The sequence below is a fragment of the Odontesthes bonariensis genome, chromosome 2, assembly GCF_027942865.1.
Source record: "Odontesthes bonariensis isolate fOdoBon6 chromosome 2, fOdoBon6.hap1, whole genome shotgun sequence".
NCBI classification, from domain to species: domain Eukaryota; kingdom Metazoa; phylum Chordata; class Actinopteri; order Atheriniformes; family Atherinopsidae; genus Odontesthes; species Odontesthes bonariensis.
Window position 1 is genome coordinate 26,866,043 of NC_134507.1, and position 24,812 is coordinate 26,890,854.

General features: G+C 41.1%; 2 protein-coding genes across 2 annotated transcripts; one reads left to right on the forward strand and one right to left on the reverse strand.

Moving 5' to 3' along the window:
* The first annotated feature begins 1,174 nt into the window (after positions 1 to 1,174).
* On the forward strand, positions 1,175 to 4,884 carry runx2a (RUNX family transcription factor 2a). Its single transcript, XM_075483277.1, has 6 exons — positions 1,175 to 1,214; positions 1,935 to 2,125; positions 2,315 to 2,474; positions 2,862 to 2,966; positions 3,050 to 3,130; positions 4,538 to 4,884. The coding sequence occupies exons 1-6, from the start codon at positions 1,175 to 1,177 to the stop codon at positions 4,882 to 4,884; spliced, it is 924 nt and encodes a 307-aa protein (XP_075339392.1).
* Positions 4,885 to 5,023: 139 nt separating this feature from the next.
* Positions 5,024 to 15,652, reverse strand: LOC142400447 (follistatin-related protein 1-like). The gene is made up of 10 exons (XM_075485331.1): positions 15,578 to 15,652; positions 13,586 to 13,675; positions 9,821 to 9,950; positions 9,706 to 9,735; positions 9,474 to 9,604; positions 8,492 to 8,610; positions 8,168 to 8,280; positions 7,678 to 7,788; positions 7,457 to 7,554; positions 5,024 to 5,482 (listed from the first exon to the last, which is right to left on the reverse strand). Exons 1-10 carry the CDS (start codon positions 15,650 to 15,652, stop codon positions 5,471 to 5,473), a joined length of 909 nt encoding a protein of 302 aa, XP_075341446.1. The 3' UTR covers positions 5,024 to 5,470.
* Between the last annotated feature and the right edge of the window lie 9,160 nt (positions 15,653 to 24,812).

Here is a 24,812-nt window from a genome sequence, read left to right on the forward strand (position 1 = left end):
TCTCAATTAAATAAAATAACTGAAATTTACCCTTTTTTTTTTTTTTAACCCTTTTTATGCAAAATGAGCTTTGCAAGCGCGTAGCATAATTGTTGAAGATGTGCACAAGGGATGCTCCAAACAGAGGCAGCCGGGATAAACACGTGTATCCATAATCAAAAGCAAGCAGATTTCTGGCCTAAGAATGAATTAATAGAATCTTTGGACAACAAGCAACACTTTGCAGCCCTTTTTCTAGGTTTCCATGAAGCTTGTGACACCTGTGAATCCTACAATGTTATAAGTTATTCAGACCAATGAGTGTAGGGTTGTCTAAGGGCTCAATGCTGGGACCCCTGCCATTTATCACATATATTCATTATACACTCACTGGCCACTTTATCAGGTACACCTGCATAGGCGGCGGGTGAGCCCGACATCTGGCAAGGCACCGAAATCGACATTTTATTTATTTTTAACCAAAAATGGCATAAAAATGAGTTTTTTAGCATAATAATTAACAACAACACATGGATTTACCACCGTCACTTTATTGCTATGAAGTTCAAACCGAGCATCAGGATGGGGAAGAAAGGGGATTTAAGTGACTTTGAACGTGGCCTGGTTGTTGGTGCCAGACGGGCTGAATACCACAGCTGAACGCACAGCACGTGGAACCTTGAAGAGGCTCACCAGAACTGGGCAATAGAAGATTGGAAAAACGCTGCCTGGTTTGACGAGTCTCGATTTCATTCGCATTCGCAGTCGAATTAGCGGCGGAACGGAAAAATTACATTCCCGCATTTCCCGGGAATGCGGGAACACGTGTATCCATAATCAAAAGCAAGTATATTTCTGGCCTAAGAATGAATTAATAGAATCCTTGGACAACAAGCAACACTTTGCAGCCCTTTTTCTAGGTTTACATGAAGCTTGTGACACAGAGAATCCTACAATGTTAAAAGTTATTTAACAGATGTAAAACTTCCTCCCACTGTCCAAAAACATGCATGTTAGGTTAATGGTGTCTCTAAATTGTCCTTAGGAGTGAATGTGAGCGTGTGTGTGGTTGTTTGTCTCTAAGTGGCCCTGTGATGGACTGGCGGCCTGTCCAGGGTGCACCCCGCCTCTCGCCCAATGACTGCTGGGATAGGCTCCAGCAGATGGAACCCTTTCATCATTAATAACAATTAAAATGGCGGGGCCTCGAGCCTTGCTTCAAGTGGGAGCCCTCTGTAGCAATCATCAAGGCCTCAAAAAAGGCCTCAAGCCAGTACAACAAGGCACACAGATCTTGAGATCTTCTTGTTAAATTCCCTGTGTCTCGTCTTGGTGCCACTTCCTTTGTGTAGTTGAGTTGTTTCCTGTTTTATTTTGAAGTTCCTGTCTTCCTGTGTTCTCCCTCTTGTGATTATCTGATGTCTGACCAGAGCTGATTCCACCATCTTGTTCCCTTGTGTATTTAACCTCAGTGTCTCCCTTTGTCTTTGTCGGATCGTCTGCGTTCTATCCCCCGTTGTCCCTGCCATCCTAGCCTTGTGTTTCATGCCCACATGAAATTTATTATATATATGTATTCATATAGTGTTCCTATGTTTTTTTTTAGTCATTTATGTTGAACTTTCTTATTGTCTGTTTGGCTTTTTACTCGTCCGAGACTTAGGCTCGTTGACCCTTTTTTGTTACTTTTGAGTGTATAAACTATACACGTATATACATATATACGTATGATTAAACCTGCAGAAAATTAGACATTCTGTGTCTTGTGTCTTCCTGCTGTGTATGCGGCAAAATTTTGGTTCTCACTCCAAGGTTTTTTGTAAAAGTTGGCAGCCCTGTCTTTATAGTCAACATGTTCTGGTTTCAGACAAAACAATCATGCCTCCAACATTTTAGAGGAAAGAAAAAAAAGACAAAGACAGGTTGAAAGCTTTTATGCATTCACTCTTTTTCAGATACTGTGGGGAAATGTCGGTTGGCGCCATCGCCGAACAATCCCCAACATGATGAGCAGGAGGTGAGGCCTCTCCACCACCGCAGCACAGCTCCATCCAGAGGTCTGGTACAGACTGACAGCCCAAACTTCCTCTGCAGCAGCCTGCCACAACACTGGAGGTGCAACAAGACCCTGCCAAGAGCTTTCACTGTGAGCAACCCAACTATAAGTCCATCTCTCCGTCTTGTTAATACTTGCTTCAGTTCAGTGTCAAAGGTCATTAAATGTTGTATGCACACGACTTTTACCTTCCCCTTCGCCTCAGTTTTAGCTGAGTCTGGTTTGCTTAGACTCGGAATACAAACCCCTAAAGGATCCCTCTTGACGCTTCATTTAAAGGTGGTCGCCGTAGGCAGTGACGTGCCTGATGGCGTGGTTGTGACAGTGATGGCTGGCAACGACGACAACAGCAACGCTGAGCTACGCAATGCAACAGCAACGATGAAGCAAGGTTGCGCCCACTTTAACGACCTCCGCTTCATAGGTCGCAGTGGCAGAGGTACACAGCCAGATGCATACAGTGCTGTCAGAGTAATGTTTCTGGTGTTTTGGACCATTTTTCCTCAAATATAGTCATTTTTGTTTCCTGTGATAACCTTCACATTACTTACTATACCTTTGGAAAGCCATTTTAAGCATTGAACACACCATTTAATTAGTCAAGTTTATTTGTTGAACCCAAAATGATGAGTTTGGCTGAGAAGGATTTACAGTCACAGGGTAGACTTGTGTGTTTCTGCTATCTGACATGTTACTTTTCAAGCTTTAAATGAGTCACTGCAACCTCCAAGTACCCCTGACTGGGCAGAAAAACTGATATATTACAAAAAAAAATGGAAGTGTCCTTCAAAGTGCCACTATATTATGTGTGTTTTGTTTTTTTCAGGCAAGAGTTTCACATTATCAATAAATGTGATGACCTCGCCTCCTCAGATCGCCACCCTGCACCGAGCCATCAAGATTACTGTGGATGGACCTCGGCTGCCGAGACGTAAGTAACCATCGGTGAGAATAAACTCGAAGTTGCTGCGATTAATTTTTTAAAATTTCTTCTCACTCTTTTTCTTTTCACAGGGCAGAGACAGAAGGAGCTAAAGCCAGGAGTGTTCAGACTTTCCAGCTCCAGCATCGGCAGCAGCAGCTCTGCCTCATCCGGTACGAGCAGCAACTATACTAGTATAGGTTGTAGTGGAGTGGTCAAGTATGAGCTGGTAGAAGAACCTTTTAGCTGGTTCTTAGCAACAGTGGGGACTGAATTGTACTGCATAGGTAAATTACTCTTGATTGAATACACTGACAATAGAGACTGGAAAAAATATATGAACTTCTGTGCAAAGGACTTCAAATTAAGTGATCAGGTTGGGTGTTGGTTGTAGAAGATTCACTCCCGATAAGGATATAAAAGCTGCCTTGTAACCACAGGAATTTTCTGCGATGATTAGGCCCACCTAAAGAGTCCTAACTTCGCCCCCAGCACCACCTAAACCTCGTCCCAACTGTGAGGCATGATGGTAGGAGTATCGTGGATTGTGGCTGCTTTGCAAAGTCAGGGCCCAGATACCATCATTTAGGGAATAATTCAGAATATTTCTAGAAGAATGTCACGACAGGAGTCTGTGATCAGAGGCTTAGGAGCTTTGGCATGACACAGTCAGTGGGGTTACATGGCACTGAAAGGATCGGATTATTGGCTAAATTACAATGAGAATGAGTTGAGCGAGGGTAATTATCCTTGGATATATGGCGGTGAATGAATCGGGTGAATGAATCGGGTCAAAGGCACAAAGCATGTCATACTCCGATACGATAGGTGGCGCTGTACCCATTTCAACTGTTGCTAATAGAGCCACTTCCTGTTGACCTCTTCAATAACCAATAACAAACTCAGGCATTTGAGAAAATGGCGAACGCAGAGCAAGATGAAGCTACGTCCCTCTACATTTGGTCTGTGATGAGCTGCTTGTTGCACAAACGCCATGCACAACGGAGCATTCTCCATCGCGTTGTTTGTTTCTTTCTGACGGCGACAACAACAGTAATATCGTCTCCTTTGACTTCCGGGTTACGACCCCGGGAAAAAATCTCGAGCATGCGCAGAACGCAAAGTCTAATTCACCACGTGCTTCAGGGTCTACAAGCAGGTTTAGAGTGACTTTCAACCGAGTTATTTCGGGGTCTTAATCCGATCCGATCCAATTTCTTGTCAGATTAAGGTGTCTACATGAACTTAATAACTCTGATTGTAATTTAGTCAATTATTTGATCCTTTCAGTGCCATGTTACCCCACTGATTGATACAGAGCACACAAGTAAATCAACAACAAAGGGGTTGGAAAAGAAGGAAATCCATTTAAGAGGTCCTGATGTTAGCCCAAACTGTTGACTGATCTGAGGAGGGTTTTATTTTCAATTCAGACATCCCAGATATTCTCATAAATTGAGAAACAATCCACGTTTCCTCCTCATTTTTGCACTTTTATAAATCATCTTAAAGTAAAGGGAGATTTAGGGCTCCTAGAATGAAAACTGATGTGTATGCTGACGATGTTCTTCTCTATTCAGACTGTAGGTCCTTTTCCTCCGCCCTATGGACCAATGAGCCCTCTTTTCTGGGTCAGGTGACCTCTCTAACATCCTCCTACGCTCCAACTCCCAGAAGGCACCACCTGTCTGCCCTCCCCTACTCCACCCAGCCCCCTTCGTACAGCTCCTACCTGTCGTCTCCTCCTGCTGCTCCTCCTCCACTGAGCCACATTGGCTCGTTCCAGCCGAGCAGCTTCTACTATGGAACGAACCAATCGCTCCAAACCACAGGGGACGACCGCAACGCCATCACTGCACTGACCAACTACATAGATGGGGCGTGTTTTCCCATGAGGGGGGAGGAGCCTGTCTGGAGACCTTACTGATGATTGGATGTGTTGAGTAATCTCAAAATAATGTAAAAAAATAACCAAGTTTTCTGTTTTGTTTTCACCTCCTTGTTAAGTCAAGTTTGATGACTTTGTCCTTTTTCATTTTTATTTATTTTGTAATTATACAGTTGGATTTTGTGAAAGAATGAATAAGTTACCCAAAAACAATGAAACTGTTTACCCTGAATTCATCTCCTGAGGGTTTAACAAACTTCAAGATATTTTAAACAAATGCAGACAATAAAACTTAAATTATTGATGATTTAGATTGTGCGTGTTTATAATTGATTAAATAATAAAGAGAATTTTAGGCAGATGAAAGGACAGAAATAATGAAAAAACACAATCCTAACAAGCTTAGTAATAATTAAAAACAATAACATCTATAGAGCAAAATACGTTTTAAATACAAAAGGCATATCGAGAAATGAATACGTAACTTGTTGGAATAAACATGATAAACATAGTATGTGTTTTAATATAAGACGGAAGCTCTGAGACCCTTCTCTCGAGTTCAAGCAAACTCGGCTACTGATTGGCTGTTGTTGCTGCAGTGGGTGTGGCCTCAGGTGATGAAGGTCTACTGAAGAGTCTGCATATGAGAGAAAGATACATGGTAAGTTTTAAATTTATCAAAGAATTATGTTTGCTTGTTTTATTTAATCTGTCATTGGGTTGTTCTTCTTTGTGTTTAATATGTAAATCACAGAGGATGTGATTTCTGACATCTCTTTTAATCCTGGCACAAATAAATGATTAGAAGCCTCAGCCTGTATGTACCTCCATTTGTTGATTTGGAATCATTAATTTCTGAGGAGTATGCAGGAAAGGACTCGGAGTATTCGATTTTCGATAGGGGCAACATCTCCCCAGAACCTAAAACTCTGGGTGAATGGAGACCCGTTATGTTCGTTATGTTCAGGTACTGCAACTCTACGGCATATTTTGTCAGGCTGTAATGTTAGTCTGTCACAAGGCCGGTATACGTGATAAACGAAGGCAGGTAAATTTAGGAGAGTCTAAGGCGAAGAGAGCGACAATTCAGTTTGTTCAAGAGGGAGAGAAAGTTAATAAGACAATAAGGAGGCAAGGTAGCTTTGAGGATGCCTGTGATTGGGAGATGTAGGTAGATTTAGGAGGAAAGCTTGTTGTTTCCCAGGAAATAGCCTCTACAAATATAAGGCCTCATATAGTCTTGTGGTCTAGGAGTAGAATGAGAGTCTATTTCAGTGGTTCTTAACCTTGTTGGAGGTACCGAACCCCACCAGTTTCATATGAAATAGACTCTATTTCATAGAGCTGACTGTTCCTTGGGAGGAATTAGTATCAGAAGCATATGAAAGGAAAAATCTTAGATATGTGGAGTTGGGGGCAGAAGCAGAGCAGCGAGGATGGAAGGTTAGAATCTGTCCAGTGAAAGTAGGATGTAGAGGATTTGTTGCAAAGTCTGTTGTCTCATTGTTGAGGGAGCTCGGTGTAAGTGGACTGAGTGTGAGGAAAATAGTGAAGGAAGTGTCAGATGAGGCAGTAAAGTCCAGTCAGTGGATTTGTATTAGAAGAAGCGATAGTAGCTCGGGGTCCAGCAGGGGGAGCACTTAGGGTAAACAGACTCTTGGAAGAAGCCAGGAAGAAATCCAGGATGTATTTAAGTGGAGGGTGTGGCCCATGTGAGCCTTTTGAAACCAGGCGGCCGTTTTAGGTGAGTTGGCTTGTATGGCTTTGTTTTTGCTGGTGTTTTTAATGACTGTAGGACTGTTTAGGTGAGTTTGTCTGCTGAATCTGCTAGTGTGTCTTGTCCTGCCTCCACCTCTGGCACCCTCTATATTTTCATTACCCCCTACCCGAACCAGGGTTTGTATCCCATTCCTACTTATCTTTACCTCTTCTACTTCTACCCCCACCCCGCTGTGACTGGTGTGCAGTTGGTGAGAGGCTGGGGTAGCTTGTGGTTGTGGAAAAGAGATGGTTGTTGTGTTGTGCACAACAACCAGCTGTGATGGCTGGCATTAGGGGAGTGACTCTGGGACGCCAGTGATCACTGTCTAGCCTCCCGGAGGTGTCGTTGGCCCAACTAGACGAAACACTGATTAACGGAGGTTCCCACCTGATGACCCCAATAACATGTTGGTCAGCACTGCTCACTGTTCTATAGAGATTATAGGGAATTATTCACTGAGTCTGGTCCATTTTTCTTTTTAGCACACGGTTCTTGTATTTACTTTGAATGATCTATCAATTCGTTTATTTTGTCCAACTTTGAACTCGGAGGCTTTTCACACTGTAGATTTTGGTGTGTACTTTTATGCCCACAACACCCAGTCACAGCTGTTATTGGGCGAGAGGCAGGGTGCACCCTGTACAGGTCGCCAGTCCATCACAGGGCCACACAGAGTCAAACAACCATGAACCATGCGCACTCACACTCAGTCCTAGGGACAATTTAGAGACGCCAATTTACCTGACATGCATGTTTTTGGATGGTGGGAGTCGCCACATTCATAAAGCATGAAAATTTGATTAGATTTAAAGGTCATTAAAAAATGAAGCTGTTCAAAGAACTATCAACCTGTAAAGCATTGAGTTCAGCGACTCTCTTCCTCCACTCCTCCTCTGTCATTTCTTCTTCTTCTCCCTCCTGAGCGTCCTCCGTTACCTGATGCTCTCCTGAAATACAAAGATGAACACAACGCCAGCACCCTTTATTGTCACATCTAAATAAACCAAACCATTTTCAGCCACCAGTGTGTGTACAGAATTTCAAAACAACATGTTCTTGTAGGCTCTCACCATTGCAGGTCAGGGCTGTGCAGACCCAGTTTCCACAGGCACAAACACACTTGTTGCACTCCATCTGAGTTTCAGCTCCGTCCTCGAAGACTTCATCCTCCAGAGCACACTCTATGTACAAAAATACAGCATTACAATCCGAAAACAGAAATACCGCTTTGAATATTACAGATAATTACTTGATTAATTAGGTCAGGGGTGTCCACATCAGGTCCTCGAGGGCCGCTGTCCTGCAGGTTTTAGATGTTTCCCTGCTTTGACACACCTGATTCAGATCAAGGTATCATTAGCAGGCTTGTGCAGAACTTTTGAAGTGATCCATTTCATCTGAATCAGGTGTGTGGAAGCAGGGAAACATCTAAAACCTGCAGGACAGCGGCCCTCGAAGACTGACTTTGGGCATCCTTGAATTAGGCGATATGAGGGTTTATGACTCTTAAAACACAACAAAAACCAGCAAACATTTGACTACATCTGTGTGTGTCATTACTTCTCTCCGGCGGGTGGTAGGTGGGTGTCAGACAGTTGATGAACTCTGGTAAACTCAACTTCCAGTCGGCATTTTCATCCGACAGCTCGATCAGAGCATCAACACACAAAGACCTGAGAGAGGCAAGCGGCAACCTGTAAGTAGCAATTTACACCTCTTATTCTAACATTTGTTGAGCGTCAGAGTCAGACCTCAGATTGCCTCTAAAGTTTCTCCTCTTATTCTTGTTATAAAAGTTAAAACGACACAAAAAAATATATATAAAACACATTTGACAAATGATATTTAGCAACATTTACGCGGTGTCTGGATTTGATTAAGCACCTGAGCAGCAGGTTAGTTTCCAGAGAATAGGAGAGCGTGAGGTTGAGGGCGGTCTCGTTGTGTTTCAAGAACCGCAGAAACTCTTTAGAATCCAGCTGAGAATCCCCGTTGTCGTACATCTGTAACACAAAAATACAACCGCAACACGCAGGGAGTTTAAATAAACTTCAAATGAACGACTTTCTGATCTTTTATAGCCTGTACTACATTGATTTCTTCATAGTTAACACAAATATATAGTAGATAAGTTACAAGCTATCAGGTGAATTGTTTCTTTACTTGTTTATATGATCAGCCTCAGTGTATTTTTATTTTCAACTACATCACAATTCAATTGTTTTGCCTCTTTTCTTTGATTTCTGATCACTTTTGATGACTTTTTATCTCAGAGTTTCTGGTTGAGGATGGTTTTGCTCCACCAGGTATTATGGACTAGTAGGGTTTGTAGTGGGGAGAAGAAAATAATGGGTTTTATATACGTTTAATTTTTTCAGTTCCAGTCATTGTAAAAGTAACTTTAGCCCTAATGTCCATGGACGTGAAACATGATTTAAAAAAAAAAGGTTGAAGATTGTAATTTGTGGGGGTTTTAAGAGATAAACTGCTCATTTTAAGAAATTTTAAACAATTCCCCCAGTAATTTGTATCAGCCTGTGTAGTTAAAGCAGAATTGGGGACAAAACAAAATACAAAATCAAATAAAGACATCGTTATGAATATCATGTTGAATTTCTGCCAATAAATTGATCTAAATATGACATCCTGGAACATTTAAAAGAAGAAAACTCGTGTTTTTTGATGCAACCAGAACATACTGACATCTTAATTAACTCTAACTGTAAAAACATACCTTAAAAATGTAAAAGTTGTCCTAATTAATTGGTAGCTTATAATTAAAATATAAGAGATGTATAAAGTCTTTACAAATTTGTAAAGTTAGTTTTACAACGGTTTCAGCGCTTAAGAAGTGGTGAGATCTGACCTGGAAATACGTTTGTAGGACGTTGCTGGCTGATGATTCGTTTGGATCCAGATGACCTGATTCCACCTCTGTCTGAATCCACTGGATCACTCTGTTTCTCAGCCAATCACGATCAGGCAGGAAACACACCACTACAACCAGGAAAAGCAGACGCATCAACATGGCTGCGGTGTTTGCTCTGAGATAATGAATCTCATCATGAGAAGAAGGTGTTTGAACCGTTAAGACTTACTGGGGCTCACGTCTGTTTTAGTCGGTTTCTCTGCCAAAATAAGCACACAAACCACCGTCACAACTCTTGTCATACACCATGCTGTCACAGTGTGCAGCTACATGCATGTACTGACCCACACAGCGTCTTCTGTGCTCCACATGTATCTTGGTCTGAGAGATGCAGGCGTCTCTGTGCAGCTCACAGTGATTCCTGTAGGGTTTACTGTTACTGCCACACACCCAGTGCTCGGACTGGTCACACAGCTGCGAATAAAAAGAAAACGGGAGAAGAACTATTCAGATAAAGTTAAAGGAGAAAATTCAACCACAGCTCCAAAAACAAAGTGTGTAAAATGTAAATCAAAAACACAAAATGCTGATTTGCAGACAGACTGTGTAGCATCCCCTCTTCTTTTAAGACAATAAGGAGGAAAGGCAGCTTAGAGGATGCTTGTGATTGGGAGATGCAGGTAGATTTAGGAAATAAGCTTGTTTTTCCCCAGGAAATAGCCTCTACAAATCTAAGGCCTGATATAGTCTTGTGGTCTCGGAGTAGAATGAGAGTCTATTTCATAGAGCTGACTGTTCCTTGGGAGGAATTAGTAGCAGAAGCATATGAAAGGAAAAATCTTAGATATGTGGAGTTGGGGGCAGAAGCAGAGCAGCGAGGATGGAAGGTTAGAATCTGTCCAGTGAAAGTAGGATGTAGAGGATTTGTTGCAAAGTCTGTTGTCTCATTGTTGAGGGAGCTGGGTGTAAGTGGACAGACTGTGAGGAAAATAGTGAAGGAAGTGTCAGATGAGGCAGTAAAGTCCAGTCAGTGGATTTGAATTAGAAGAAGCGATAGCAGCTCGGGGTCCAGCGGGGGGAGCACTTAGGGTAAACAGACTCTTGGAAGAAGCAAGGAAGAAATCCAGGATGTATTTAAGTGGAGGGTGTGGCCCATGTGAGCCTTTTGAAACCAGGCGGCTTGTATGGCTTTGTTTTTGCTCGCATTTTTAGTGATTATAGGACTGTTTAGGTGAGTTTGTCTGCTGAATCTGCTAGTGTGTCTTGTCCTGCCTCCACCTCTGGCACCCTCTATACTTTCATTACCCCCTACCCGAACCAGGGTTTGAATCCCATTCCTACTTATCTTTACCTCTTCTATTTCTACCCCCTACCCGAACCACCCTGTATCCCCACCCCGCTATGACTGGTGTGCAGTTGGTGAGAGGCTGAGGTAGCTTGTGGCTGTGGGAAAAAAAAAAGAAAAGATGGTTGTTGTGGTGTGAGGAGCAGTGATGGCTGGCATTAGGGGAGTGACTCTGGGACGTCAGTGATCTCTGTCTAGCCTCCTGGAGGCTCCAACTGGATGAAACACTGATGAAAGGAGGTTCCCACCTGATGACATGTTGGTCAGCACTGCTCACTGATCTATAGGGAATTATTCACTGAGTCTGGTCCATTTTTTTTTTTGCACAAGTTTCTTGTGTTTACCTTAAATAACATCAGTCTATAGACATCTGGTAACTGAGGAGTCCAGCTGCTGGACCTTTGGGAGAGGAATGTTGTTGCATTCTTGTCTAATAGAGGCTGCTCAACAAACTCTTCCACTGTGAAGCCACGCTGTTGGAATAGATGCAGGATGTGGTTTAATGTTGCTCCAAAGCCCCTGATGATCTTATTTTACAGATCATATATTGAATCTGTGCTGACCTTTTCTCTCCTGTGCTGGTTTGGCAACCTTAACACAAGGTCCAAAAAATGCACTTAACAGAGTGATAAAGACAAGCAACAAGATTCTGGGAGTTGAACAGTGCACACTTACGGATCTGATCAAGAGACGAATAATTAGGAGGGCTAATGCCATCCTTTACATTCTGGCCCCCGGCTCAGACTTCCTCGTATGAAGAGCAACAGGTACAAGCACTCCTTAGTCCCTACAGCTATTTTCCTTTTGAATTCAGGACAGGGTAGGAGGATATTGTTTTTGTTTCTTGTCTCCATGTGGTGTTATTGACGTTGGCAGAAATTGATGATACACACTTTCGCTACTTTGTAGGGGCTGCTACTGATGTTGTTTCAGCACCCTGTATTATCCCTCCGTCTTAGACTTTTAATTATATGTCTTTTATTTTTTATGTCCTTTTTACTTGCTGCAACACTAATTGCCCTACGGGGACACAAATAAAACTGAATCTAAATCTTAAAGTTTGAACATACCTTTCAGCATTGATGGCGCTTGACCAGATGTCCAAGTTGCCAGTTCCATAGATACTAATGCATCAGAGATGCTTTTGAATTGAGTGCTGATAACAAGCTAGATCGTCCCTCTCCTCTTTAGTCCCGAAGACTCATTGTCCATGATTCTGACCCTGACATTGACCCTTTTGATTCATTTGACCACAGAACAGTTTTCCTCTTTGCCTCAGTCCATTTTATATGAGTTTTAGTCCAGAGAAGACGGCAGAGTTTCTGGATCATGTTCACATATGGCTTCTTCTCTGCATGTTAGAGCTTTAACCTGCATCTGTGGATGTTACGGTGAGCTGTGTTCGCAGACGATGATTTCTGTGAGGTGATATCAGGACAGAATCAGGTCTGTTTTTAATGCAGAGCTGCCTGAGGGCCTGAAGATCACAAGACACAATACATCTGATTTTCAGATGCATGTCATCCACATAGAAATGTCTCCAGAACCTCTGAATCTTCTGATCATATTATGTATGGCAGAAGATTGAACATTCAAGTCTTCACAATTTCACATTATTCTAATAAAAGTCCTAATTTCTAGGTGCATTTTTTTCAGCTTGCTGACATTTTACATATCTTAACTTTTTTAACACATTCTGCCTCTCTAAGGTGCTCTGTTTATACCCAATCATGTTGCCGACCTGTTGCCAATTAACCTAATTAGTTGCAACCTACTTTTCCAGCCTTTTGCTGCCCCAGTCCCAATTTCTCTAAAACATGTTGCTGCCATCAACTTCCAGATGAGTCAATATTTTTCATGAAACAAGAAAATTTGAGGTGTTTTTATTGTAAATAAAATATTGGTTTTATGGGATTTTTTTCTATTTTCTACATATAAATTCAATACACATGTGCATTTTCACAAAATTTTGGCTAGATTTTGAGTCATTTCCATCAGTAAGTTTTAAATAAACAATATACCTGTTATTATTTAGATTTTATCAATGTTTTTATATCGATGTAGCATCACATAAAAGTCCTCCAGTATAAAAATCAGGGCTGGGCAACGATTACAATTTTTAATCTAATTAATCAAATGATTTCCCTGATTAATCGCATTTGTACGCAAAATTCAAAAATGAATTCAAAAGTAATGTATAGCTTTTAGCATTTAGCTTTATTTTAAATGTGCTGCCATATAAATGAAAGTGCCATAACATTTGTTGTGCAAACACACTTTTAACATCAGCATCTTTCTGTAGTTTTTATGTAGAAGCCTCGCTCCACTGTCTGTTTCCTTGAATGACTTGCTGCTATCAGTTGTGTGTTTTGCCTTTAAGTGATATTTTAGACTGGAACTACTACGGTGAGAAGACAATTCAACTTGGCAATGTTTACAGTTGACTTTGGTTCTGTCAACTCGGCCGTCTGGAAGAACTTTAAAATGAAAAAGGCCGAGTAAAAGTTCCGTACCCTTCTCCATGTTTGGTGGATCCGCCGATTACTTTCTTTTCCGGTTCCGCAGCAGACAGCAACAGACTTTTACAATAATAAAATAAATAATAAAACCTGCACTAATGCGTGATAAAATATTCATCGGCGTTAAATAATTAGCAAATTAACGCGATAATAACGAGTTAACTCGCCCAGCCCTAATAAAAATAAAGGATTGTATGATTGTAATTTGAGCAAAAGTAGTACTGGAGGGTAATAGATAACTTTACCTGTAAACAGCGACACACTGGTTCTCCTCTGTCAGTCGACACACACTCTCTACCTGCACCGCAGAAAGTCCTGGCACACACCGACTGATCCTAACACACACAAACACACACAGAGATGCCTCACTTTTTCACAGCAGAGAAAAGAAAGTGTGCGTGAGTGTGTGTGTCCGTGGGTCTTTCACATTCCAGATGGCGACCTTTAACCTCCCACATGAATGACAATAACGCAACACACACACAAACTAATCACTAAAGCAGCTGCACAGCGGTACAAATCATTTCAAATTCAGTCTTTTTTTTTTAAAGCTTTTTCCTTTTTTATTACAACAAAAACAAAACAGCATGAAATGATCCTATAAAGAAACAGCTGAAAACCAACCAGGAGTATATATACAGAGGAAGTGATGAGGGGATAGAAAGCAGGTGTAACACAGGGAAAGGAAGGAAAAATCAACAGAATAAACATTAATACTAATTTTCCTGCACTTTTAAACAATGTACCTTTTCTACTTTTGTCATGAGCAGGATTGTTGCTTTAGACTGCTTCAGTTTTAGTTTAACCTTACAAACAGCTTCTAAACGCATCGTCCTCTCTTCTCTCCTGACACAAACCGGCGTGACACCCAAACCACCACATGTGGCCTGAAACGTTTTCAAAATGTCTCCACTCGCAGGTTCAGAACTGTTCCACAGAGACACGAACACACACAATAGACACATCTGTCGCCTGTGGCTCTGCAGCTGACATCTGCTGCTCTGAAAACCTGCTGTTAGCGACCAGCTGACTGCAACACACACACACACACACACACACACACACACACACACACACACACACACACACTCTGCTGTGGGGTTTGAATCAGGACTTCATGTCTGACCCTGTTTGTTGCTGTGAAACAATTTGTCCTCCTCCTAATTATTCTCCTCTTTTCCATCATATATCCTGTTTTTTTTTTTTAAACATTTCCTGCTCGCTTACAATAACAACACAATCTTAAATCGCTCCTCATTTTTGCTGTTCGTTAAGTATCATATTTATCATATTCTCTGCTCTGCCTATTGGATAATTAAGTAGTTTTGCATTTCATACACATGAAACGTTCTGTGATGGGACACACAAGTGTGGCTTTAGAACTACAAATAAACGTGTAAATAAGGCTGAGCAACATTACGTCCAGGTTTTTCTTCAAACCATGCCTACGGCGGCGTGTTTTCTAACCACAATTACAGATGTGGGGGCTGAGATTAGAGATGAGCTGCTGACAACTATATTCACTCGCATACCTGAGAACCTGCTCACTCTGTCTGTGCCGGCATGCATTTGGTTTTTAAGGCACAAGCAAACGACAGGCTGTTAAAAGCAACATGCGTCTCAACTTCACCTCTTCGGGTCGCCGTCTTTCTAAATCATTTGCTGCCTTCAGGGGATGTTTAACATTCCTTCAATCATGGCTAAACATCAGTTTTTACTTCAGACTTTCAGCAGCTCAGGTGAAAAGGTGACATCACCCCGAAGTCTTTGAGCTCTCAGACATTTTCCAGTTTTCCTTCCCCTTACAAATTCCTCATTTCCCGTTTTAAAACTGAAACCAGCAACTGGTGTCTTGTTGTTTTTTTTTTTGCGCAAGAAGACAAGCAACCAGAAGAAAAATAAGAACCTACAAATCAATTTATCAGAATTTAAGTAGGCAAAACTGTTTGGATGTTTGTATTGATAGTTATCATTCATCAATGTTAGTTTTAGCACAATATTAGAGCAAAATGCTGATTTTAAAAACCTTATAATTGACTAATTTCAATGCAAAACTGTCTTATTTTTTTAATTAAGCATGAATCTTGTCTTTGGAAATGGAAACTGGAGTCAGCTGCCATCATATGTGATCAGGTTTAGTTTAAGGGAGGAATTCAGGATCTGGTTTACAGCTAAATCAAGTAAACTAAAAAGTTATTTTCAATAACGTGGTCTAAGTTAAACCAAAGAACGTTTACCTTTGTAAGAGGAGAGGAGGACACAGTAGTAGAGGAGAGGAGTAACGGCACCAGGAGCACAGCGATGGTCAACATCTGGAGAGAAGGAACATTAAGCCATCAGAGAAGTAATCAATAAGTTATCAGAGTGCTAACAATGTTGGTTATACTGATGATGAACTAGCCTTAAATGGTGAGAATTCTTGACGAGAAGATGTTTTTATCAGCCCGTCACCACCAAAACAGCCTGTAAGAACCAGTGTGTCGGCATCCAAAGATTCAGTCACTTCACAGACAGTCTGATGCTAATTAATGTCCAAATATCCAAACTTTCTGTGAGCGCGGATCTGTGTCGATGAAGAATAAATCCAGCAAGCGATCGGTGAAGCTGCCGGCTCTGCAGAGGAGCAGCATCTGAGTCAGAGTAAAGGGAAAGAGAGGAGGAGGAGGAGGAGGGATGCAGGGACAGAGAGAAGACCAGCTGTTCAGAGTTACCACACCCCCATTTTTCCAGCTCCCTAAAACACGCACACATGCACAGCAGAATGATGATGGACACAATGAGCTGACATGTTCAGACAGATTCGAACAGCCAGTTATGACTGACAGATGCACAAAAAAGTGTCAACATTGGAAAAAATCAAAGTCTTACCAAGTATATTTGTCTCATTTCTAGTCAAAATATCTGATAAGACACAACTGCCTCACAAGTACCATTTGAGATGTATTGTCTTCAAACAAGTCCCTATATCTGGAATATCTTGTTGAATGAAAAAGTCTTGAAAACAAATTGTTTTGAGTCAGATTTCATATGAAACAAGCTTTTTTTGACATTTGAAGAGGTTTTTAAGCTAATTTCAAGATCACTTTTATCTCAAATGTCCCAAATATCACATCTTATTTCAAGAAATCTTGACAAGCCGATTTTCACTAGTTCCATTGGCAGATTTTTTTGCTTATTTCAAGCAAAAACATTTCGTATTCGTTGTTTTTCTTACTTATTTTTGGAGGGGCATTTTTTTCCAGTGAAACTGTTCTAAACCTGTACTGTTTGAGTGTGAATACATCAAAATGACTTCCATGGGGTATCTGTTTAATACATTCTTGTAATTTTAGATATTTTGTTTTATGAAGATCACACCGTGCAGTAACCTATTTGTCATCTTTCTTTCCTTTTGGTTCTCTGTCTTTTCTCTGGCTTTATTATTTCTCGATGCCTTGGTTTTATTTTTGTTCTTTGTTTGCATTTCGTTTGAACTTCATCTCTTGCATTCTGTGCTCAATGTTACCCTCAGATGAACACACACCAGTCTCTCCTCAACCAGTCACAGCTGGACTCACTTTCTCATTAGATCCCTGCAGTATATACACTCCTTTTTTATTTATTTTTTCCCTTGTCCTGTTCAGCATTATGGCAGCAGAATTGTAATCTGAATACCATTTATGCTAAACACATTTGCTATGCCAAGGGAATCTTTATGAATGTAAAGCTCCCCTTGACGCCCATCAACTCCTCATTTTTATTTATTTATTTTTGTTACAATATTTAACATGATATGATAATAGTGCCGAACCGGACCGGAGGACAGAGAGAGAGGGAGAGCGAAGAAGGGAAAAAAAGGAACAGAAACATGAAGAGACAAACATAAAAAACAATGAAAAATCCGACAACTAGCTGCTACACCTGTAAAAACAAAACTGAAGACGATTCACGGCTTTTGTGGGGAATCTAACCTTAGAAACACCAGGAGCACCTGTAAGCAGACAAGCAGAGAACAAACACACAAAAAAAAAAAACAAGCAGCAGCAATCTCATATAATACACAGGTGACCTTAAACCACAGGACAGTACAACAACTGCTTAGTGAGCATAGTGAGCATGCTACTGGGCTAATGAATGTGTGTGTGTGTGAGTGTGCATGAACATGCAATACACGTAGATGGTCCCACATAATAACCATGCTTAAATATCAGTGTATAGTGCCACAACCCCCCCCCCCAGCAATCAGAAGCAGGCCGAGAGGGCCCCCAGACCCAGGCCACCAACAGCCCCTAAGGAGCACAGAACCCGGGAAGCCCACCATAGGGACAACCACGCATCCCCCAGAAGACAGCAGAGGAAGCTCCCTGACAGAGCCCCCACAAGCATCGGGCAGAGCCCCCCCGGCGACCAGAGGCGGCAGCCTACCAGCCCCGCCAGGCCCCCGCCACCCAGACATCGGCCGCGCCGGAACCAGCCCCCACGAGCCCGAGCACCACCAAAACATCCCCGGCAGGGGCCCCGCCCAACACCCGAGTGGGCCAGGCGCCCCAGACAGCCAACCGCAGTGGGCCAGAGCCTACCCCAGTGCCCCTGGGCAAGCGCCCTGGGAGTCAAGACGTGCCCACAGGTGGGTGAGGCCGCGAGCAGCGGGGAGAAGCAATGCCCCCCCCCCCCCAGGAACAGCACAAGCAGGCCAGAGGACAGCAGGACCCAGACCCAGTCACCCCATAAATCATAGAAGAAAAAAAAAAAAAGAAACACATCCACACACATTCGCACAGCACATGCATCCATCCCCCAAATCCGCTGGAGTGTGGCGCAGTGGGCACATCCGGGGGCCAGCAGGCCCCCAGCCCACCACAGACCCCGAACCAGCAGGACAACCAAATAAAGACCACGGTCTTGACTGTTGTTTACCTCAGTTGGGTCCTCCGTAACCTTTTATCCACCATCATCACAATACTGTTATTATGAGAAAATGAGCTTTGGTGTCTCAAGAACACCAGGTGCTGAGCTCAAAAATAAGTGTTCATCTTTGCTTTTGTGACACATACAGAGGATCTGTAACCATAAGTAAAGACACACGTCTAATTCTGTTAGATGCATTGACTTCAGTTCAATTCTGCTCTGCAGCACCAACCGTGACATCTGTGGGCATATGCTGCTTTTTGATGTTATCCAATAAGTTTACAGGCTGAAATAAGAATATATATTAAGTCTTTAATAAGAAAACAATCCTTGTTATCTTGAGATAAGAAGAAAATTAACATGTGACATTAATATTGTGATTTTTAAAACGTTTTTCAAGCCTGACCTCTTGTGGTTTCCATACTTTCTGTATGTAGCTGTTTCACTGACATGCCATAGTATTAAATTTAGGGGTGCACAAACTGTCGAAAGTGTTGTTCTTTACTGTCAGGCCAGTGAAACTGAGAATTTTTGTTGCAAGTATAAATGGATCAGTGTGTCTGATTTGATCAGAAGATCCACAGGTTTAAATGCCACAAGTACATTAAGCACCAAAAACAAAAGGTGCTTAATTTAGATCACCTAATCAAATCCTTATGAGAATTTCATTTTCAGGGCTACAAATAACAGTAACTAGATGTAATTTCTATGTTTTTGCTGAAGATTAAGACCAGTTTTCCACAGTTCACCAACAAAAGACTCACTGACAGAGTAAATATTAATAAGTCAAATGGTTTTTTTATTTAAAAAAGCCTTTTTTAATCAAATTCTTAATTTGGAGAAAAGCTTATATGTTATATTATATTCAAGAAAAATCCCCCTCAGCTAAAGTGACACTGGTGCAGTGTATGCATTTGCTGCTGTTGGCGGTAAAATGTAATTCATTTCTTTATTGATATGTTTAATATTTAAGTCACAGTAGGGACACATCCTCATTGATTTAACAAGACTCTTCAAAAGAGCCGTCCATAATGTGAATGCAGGGTTCCTAAACAGTTTCAATTTCAAAATTCCACATTTTAACAGATTAGTTTCTCATATCTAAGATCTGAGAACACAAAGCTAAATCATATACGGCTGCAAATCCAGCTCGTATGTTTCATCGGGCTATTTAAAGGGGAACTCTTTGAAGCGCAATCCCATTGCTAGAGGTTGTCAAATACTGACAGTAGGACACAGACTGGTGCAAATCGGCGCTCCCTGTGTGGAGATCGCGCTGTTTGCGCAGCCTGTCATGCGAGGCTAATACGTGGTGGCTAAGGGGCAAGCGCTAACCCTTCCACGTAAAACAACAACTTGCACACTGCAGAAACGTCACACCACTTTATAAACCATCCAACAATAAAGTCACAAGCCTTAGCATCAAAACCATATGCATGGTTCTCACATTACTGGCATGGGGACGTTACAAAACAACTTTATAAACAGCATGTCACTTACCGGTTGTCGGTATGTTTTTAGCATGTGAAAGCCCAAAAGATACAATGGACGATAATCCCATATACAAAGCAATTATCTTCTCTAGAAAAACTGCGTTCAAGTATTTAAAACATTACAACAATATTACTGGGCATGTATTGATACTGTGTGATTCTCTTAGATTATTCTCAAAGATTATTGGTTGAAGTACTGCAGTTCATACAAATGCATTAAAATCAACTCAGACATTTTCGATTTATTTGATTTTCCCCTCAAGCAAAACAATTTGCTATTAAAAAATGGCTTAAGAACTGGAAACACAGATAATTTTTGATAAAATATCAACAATTAATAAGAAATATTTCCTTTGTTGTATTTATCCATTTACTTATTCATTTATCTATTTATTCATTTGTTTATGTGTTTATTTATTTACTTATTTTGAACTAATTCAGACCTGGAAGTTACTAAATTCCAAGCTTTTCTACACACAATGGAAATGTTGTTAATAGTACCACACCTGTTTTTCCTGTTGTGAAAAATAAAACATTTTTATGGAATAACAGGAAACAAATAAAATAAACACGGAAAGTAAAACTAAACGAGCTGGTGCAGTACCTAACTGCGACCAGCAGAGGGCAGAGCCCACGCACTGCAGACTTCCTGCAAAGACCAAAACAAATCACACGTTTCCGTCAAAAAGGAGCAAAAGTGTTAAAATGAGTGTTCAAATACATCAGATGATCCTCCAACAAATGGAAGGTCGACAATCCAGCAAGTCCAACAGAAAAGTTGTGACAACCCACACCTTCGTCTTTGTTTACGGAGAACAGTTTGAAGGGAAAAGTGCAAAACTTACACTGCTGTCAGCCACAAGAGGTCAAATATTTTAAAACATAATTATTAATGATGAAAATCACAAGTTTAATCATGATATGATATTTCACTGATTCAATGGTCAGCAGCTGATGTTTGCATATTTCCCAAATTCTGCCTCGATACGATTTCGATTCGATTCTGGAGCCAACGATCAATATGAGACACTGTCACATGCTGATTTAACACATTCCCTTTCATGCACATCAGATCACAAAAAACATCTAAAATATGCTTTTGACATTCTTATTCCTGAGCTCAATGAGACATTTAAATGAAAACCAATCTGTTCTTTCAACAAAAATAGACTAAAAAGTGCCACATTTTGTATGTTGAGCTTTACAATTTTTTTACATAATGCAAAAGAAAATCAAATTTAGATTTATAAAACATTAAAGCAGGATACCGAGTAAACCTGTCTGATCAATGCTCACTGAATCAATGCTACACACTTGATAATTATCTGTGATTTCAGCCAGAACAAATGCACCGTGGGGACGTAGTTGGGTGGAGGACAGATAGGCTGCAAAGTAAACTAGGCTTTGAATCCTTGATAAATAAGATTCTTTTATCTTTTATAGTTTAAATCTTACAGATCTCTTAAGAACCCGTTCAGTGTATCAACAGCAAATTTATGCAGATGAATCTTTCCACTTGTTTCGTCATCCTTCTGGTGTGGCTCCGTCTGTCAGAGGTGCTGAAGTTCAGATAAACCCACCCTCCTGGTGTGGGCCGCAACACCAATGGAGCGCTTCCTATAAATAGCTCAGAGGTCAGCCTGATTTGTGCACAGTACGTTTGTGTGTGTGTGTTCTCTTTTTAGGAAAGGTATGTTATCGCTCTTCTTGTGAGCTTAATGCAACATGATAACAGAGGTGTGGTGCATGCAAAAACACGCTGAAATGCTTGCACGCACACACTCAGGAGAGCTGGGAAAAGAGGCGATGACAAGAACTAAAGGTCTGCTCGCACTTTCTGCTGTTCATCATTGAATCTCTTTTATTGGTCATGAACATGCCTGCAGAGCTGTGCGATAACACAAAGTGCAACAACTCAAACACTGTTTGCAGCATTCCTGAAGTTTGAAAGAAATTAAACATTTTTATCGTGCACAAAAGTTTGGGATGCCATCTTTTAATGACGCATGAGTTCAAACCAATAAATGTTCTGAAAGTTTAAAAGATCAATTCATTGAATAAGAGAGAAAATATACCAAAAAATAACTGTTTTGCCCGACTAACTGTAAAGTTGCACGATCTGAGTCCATATATTTAGTTTTTTATCAGCTTATTTTGAAGTTAGGTTTCACTTCCAGCTTTGGTTCAGTTTGTTTTGGAGATCTCTTCTCTAATGCAACACTCTTAATTGGTTTAGTAAGTTAGCACGTTACAGCCTAGACAATTTGAGAGAGGGGGTGTTCCTCAGGGTGTAGTATTCATCCTACTTGCTATTCGCAGTGGCATGAATGTAGAAAGTGGACCACAGTGGCTTCTCAGCCGATAAACCCGACCTTACACTGGAAAAAATGCCCCTCCAAAAATAAGTAAGAAAAACAACAAATACGAGACGTTTTTGCTTGAAATAAGCAAAAAATCTGCCAATGGAACTAGTGAAAATCGGCTTGTCAAGATTTCTTGAAATAAGATGTGACATTTAGGACTTTTGAGAGTCCTAAAAGTGATCTTGAAATTAGTTGAAAAACCTCTTCAAATGTCAAAAAAAGCTTGTTTCATATGAAATCCGACTCAAAACAATTTGTTTTCAAGACTTTTTCCATTAACAAGATATTCCAGATGTATTGTCTTCAAACAAGTCCCTATATGTGGCTGAAATAGTACTTGTTAGGCAGTTGTGTCTTATATTAACTGTAATGAGATATTTTGACTAGAAATGAGACAAATATACTTGGTAAGACTTTGATTTTTTTCCAGTGTACAAAACAATCTCCCAGTTTGACGTGTAAAAGCTACTCTGTGTTTATACATAATTTTTGAATAAAGGCAAAGAAAGTTACACTTACTGAAGAAACGCAGCTTACGTCTCACAATAGCCGCTTTCGGACAGACCGTTCTAAGAACGCAGTTATCAGAACTGTCCTACTCGAATTTCGTTCTGATAACTATCCTTCCCCAGCGGAACTGTTTCAGTCTGCATTCGCACATGAGTCGGGACCTGATAGGGACTGATGCGCCGCGCGCAGCCGTCTGCTTCAGTGACGTGTTAGCCGTTAGCCGTTAGCCGTTTAGCGCTACATTCAAACACAAAACAAAACGGTAAAAGTAAGGAGAGAAGAAAAAACACCACCAAGAAGCTAATATGGAAAGCGGGGAGGCCACTGTGTTTATGGTCTGCATGATGGTGATATTAATCATGGACAATCACATCAGGCGTCTAATATCGAGGCTGGAAAAGCTCACAGAGAGAGTCAGGAGATACTTTTTCATTTCATGAAGGAAGAAAGGAGAGCAGAGCGCTGCAGACAAATGAGACCAGTGTAAGTTTAACTTATTAAACACCCGCCGGTTCTGTCTGTGTCTATGAGGAAACATTTCAGCCGTGATAGCATGACATGGGGCGTAGCTACCGACCACCACACACCTCCGTCAGATCGTTCTATAGAACTATGAAAAGACCCGACCTCGGAGAAGGAGCTAAATAGTTATAGGAACTAAGGGAGATAGCCCCGAGTTCCTGTATGTCCGAACACGGGAGAAAACGGCCCCGCGGATTAAAAGGTTATTAGAACTGCCAAAGGTTCCTACAGTCCGAAAGCGGCTAATGTGTCTGTAATAACAAAGACCCTCTATGTTTCTACCTCGCTGAAGGACAATGAACTCATTCAACACTGTTGTTTTGGCTATAAAAGCTAATTTTGAGGAAGGAAAGGTTGCTGGAGGCATTAATTCCTGTGCTGAAGAGCCGGGTTTGAGTCCCATTCTGCGTGTTTTGGTTTGGTTCTAACGTTAGAAAAACGTACATCGTTAGAGTTGAACCATTTTGCTATTTGTGGGTCAAAGCTCGCAACGCATCACTTGTGTTTCCATTTCAGTTTGGTTCATCCACTGATCCTTTGATCCTTTATTCATACTTAATCATCAATCATTTAAATAATCGAGACTGGAAAACACAAATAGGAAAAGACAGGAAGTGTCTGAAACTGTTTAACTATTAAAACAAACACTTCTGGATTCTGTCAGGTGTAAAAAAGTCAAATTTGCAGGTTAAAACTCCAAATAAAAAGTAATTAAGGAGCTAATTCTGTCTCGTCTTGCCCACTTTTTCTGTTGCAGCCTGTTACCTTTGCTTTGGTTTTGTCTCTTTCAGCTGTTTACTTATTAGTGCATCTATTTCCTTTTGTGTATTTTCTGTCCCTTATTTCTTGTCCCTTTTGTGAGACTCCAGATTCTCTTTGGGTTTTTTTCCCCCTAGTTTCGCTTTGTGTGTTCATTCTGATGGTATTTTTTTTTTCCTTCCTTTCTCGTTTATTCTGTCTTGGTTTAGTTTCTGGTTCTCATTAGTCATTGTCCTCAGCTCCACACTCACCTGTTCATTATCAATCGGTCATAAGTTCCCCACCGTTTACACGCTTCTTCGTTGTTCTCGGTCTTTGTCAGATCCTTGCCGTTGCCCCTCAGTTATAGCCAGGCACAACCTTTCTTTCCACTGTTATGCAGACGATTTACACATTTATCTACCATTGAAGCCAAATAGTAACAGTGCACAATGTTCTTTGTTTAATTGTATTGCTGATATTAAGCAGTGGTGGGCCAAAAATTCTCTTCATTTAAATGATGACAAAACTGAATGCATTGTGTTTGGGGACACTGTGACAGCTGGCTTTGGCGCCTTGTCTTCAAAGCTTAGTTCAACAGATATCTGGGAGTGACCTTTTACAGTCATCTGAGGTTGGACAAACAAATTAACAATGTCGTCAGGACTTTTTTCCAGTTGCGTCTCCTGGCCAAAGTTAAAATGTTTTTAAGTCGTCATGACCTTGAGAAAGCCATCCATGCCCTAATAAGTTCAAGGTTAGATTATTGCAATGCGCTTTATGTTGGCGTCTCCCAGTCTTCTCTCAGCCGCCTTCAGCTGGTGCAGAACGCTGCTGCCCGTCTTTTAACCAACACCAACAGACGTGTGCACATCACTCCTGTTCTTAACTCCCTCCATTGGCTTCCTGTCCTTTATAGAACTGATTTTAAACTTTTAATGTTTGTTTTTAAAGCTCTT

What these genes read in the sequence shown, in the direction of transcription:
- LOC142400447 (XM_075485331.1), bottom strand. Translation starts at nt 15,652, where the DNA reads ATGTTGACCATCGCTGTGCTCCTGGTGCCGTTACTCCTCTCCTCTACT. An exon ending in TAAAACAGACGTGAGCCCCA is followed by an intron (nt 9,605 to 9,705) that starts GTAAGTCTTAAC and finishes TCCTGGTTGTAG; the next exon opens with TGGTGTGTTTCCTGCCTGAT. An exon ending in CTACCACCCGCCGGAGAGAA is followed by an intron (nt 7,789 to 8,167) that starts GTAATGACACAC and finishes TTTTGTACATAG; the next exon opens with AGTGTGCTCTGGAGGATGAA.
- runx2a (XM_075483277.1), top strand. Translation starts at nt 1,175, where the DNA reads ATGGCGGGGCCTCGAGCCTTGCTTCAAGTGGGAGCCCTCT. An exon ending in GCTTCAAGTGGGAGCCCTCT is followed by an intron (nt 1,215 to 1,934) that starts GTAGCAATCATC and finishes ACTCTTTTTCAG; the next exon opens with ATACTGTGGGGAAATGTCGG. An exon ending in TGGACCTCGGCTGCCGAGAC is followed by an intron (nt 2,967 to 3,049) that starts GTAAGTAACCAT and finishes TTCTTTTCACAG; the next exon opens with GGCAGAGACAGAAGGAGCTA.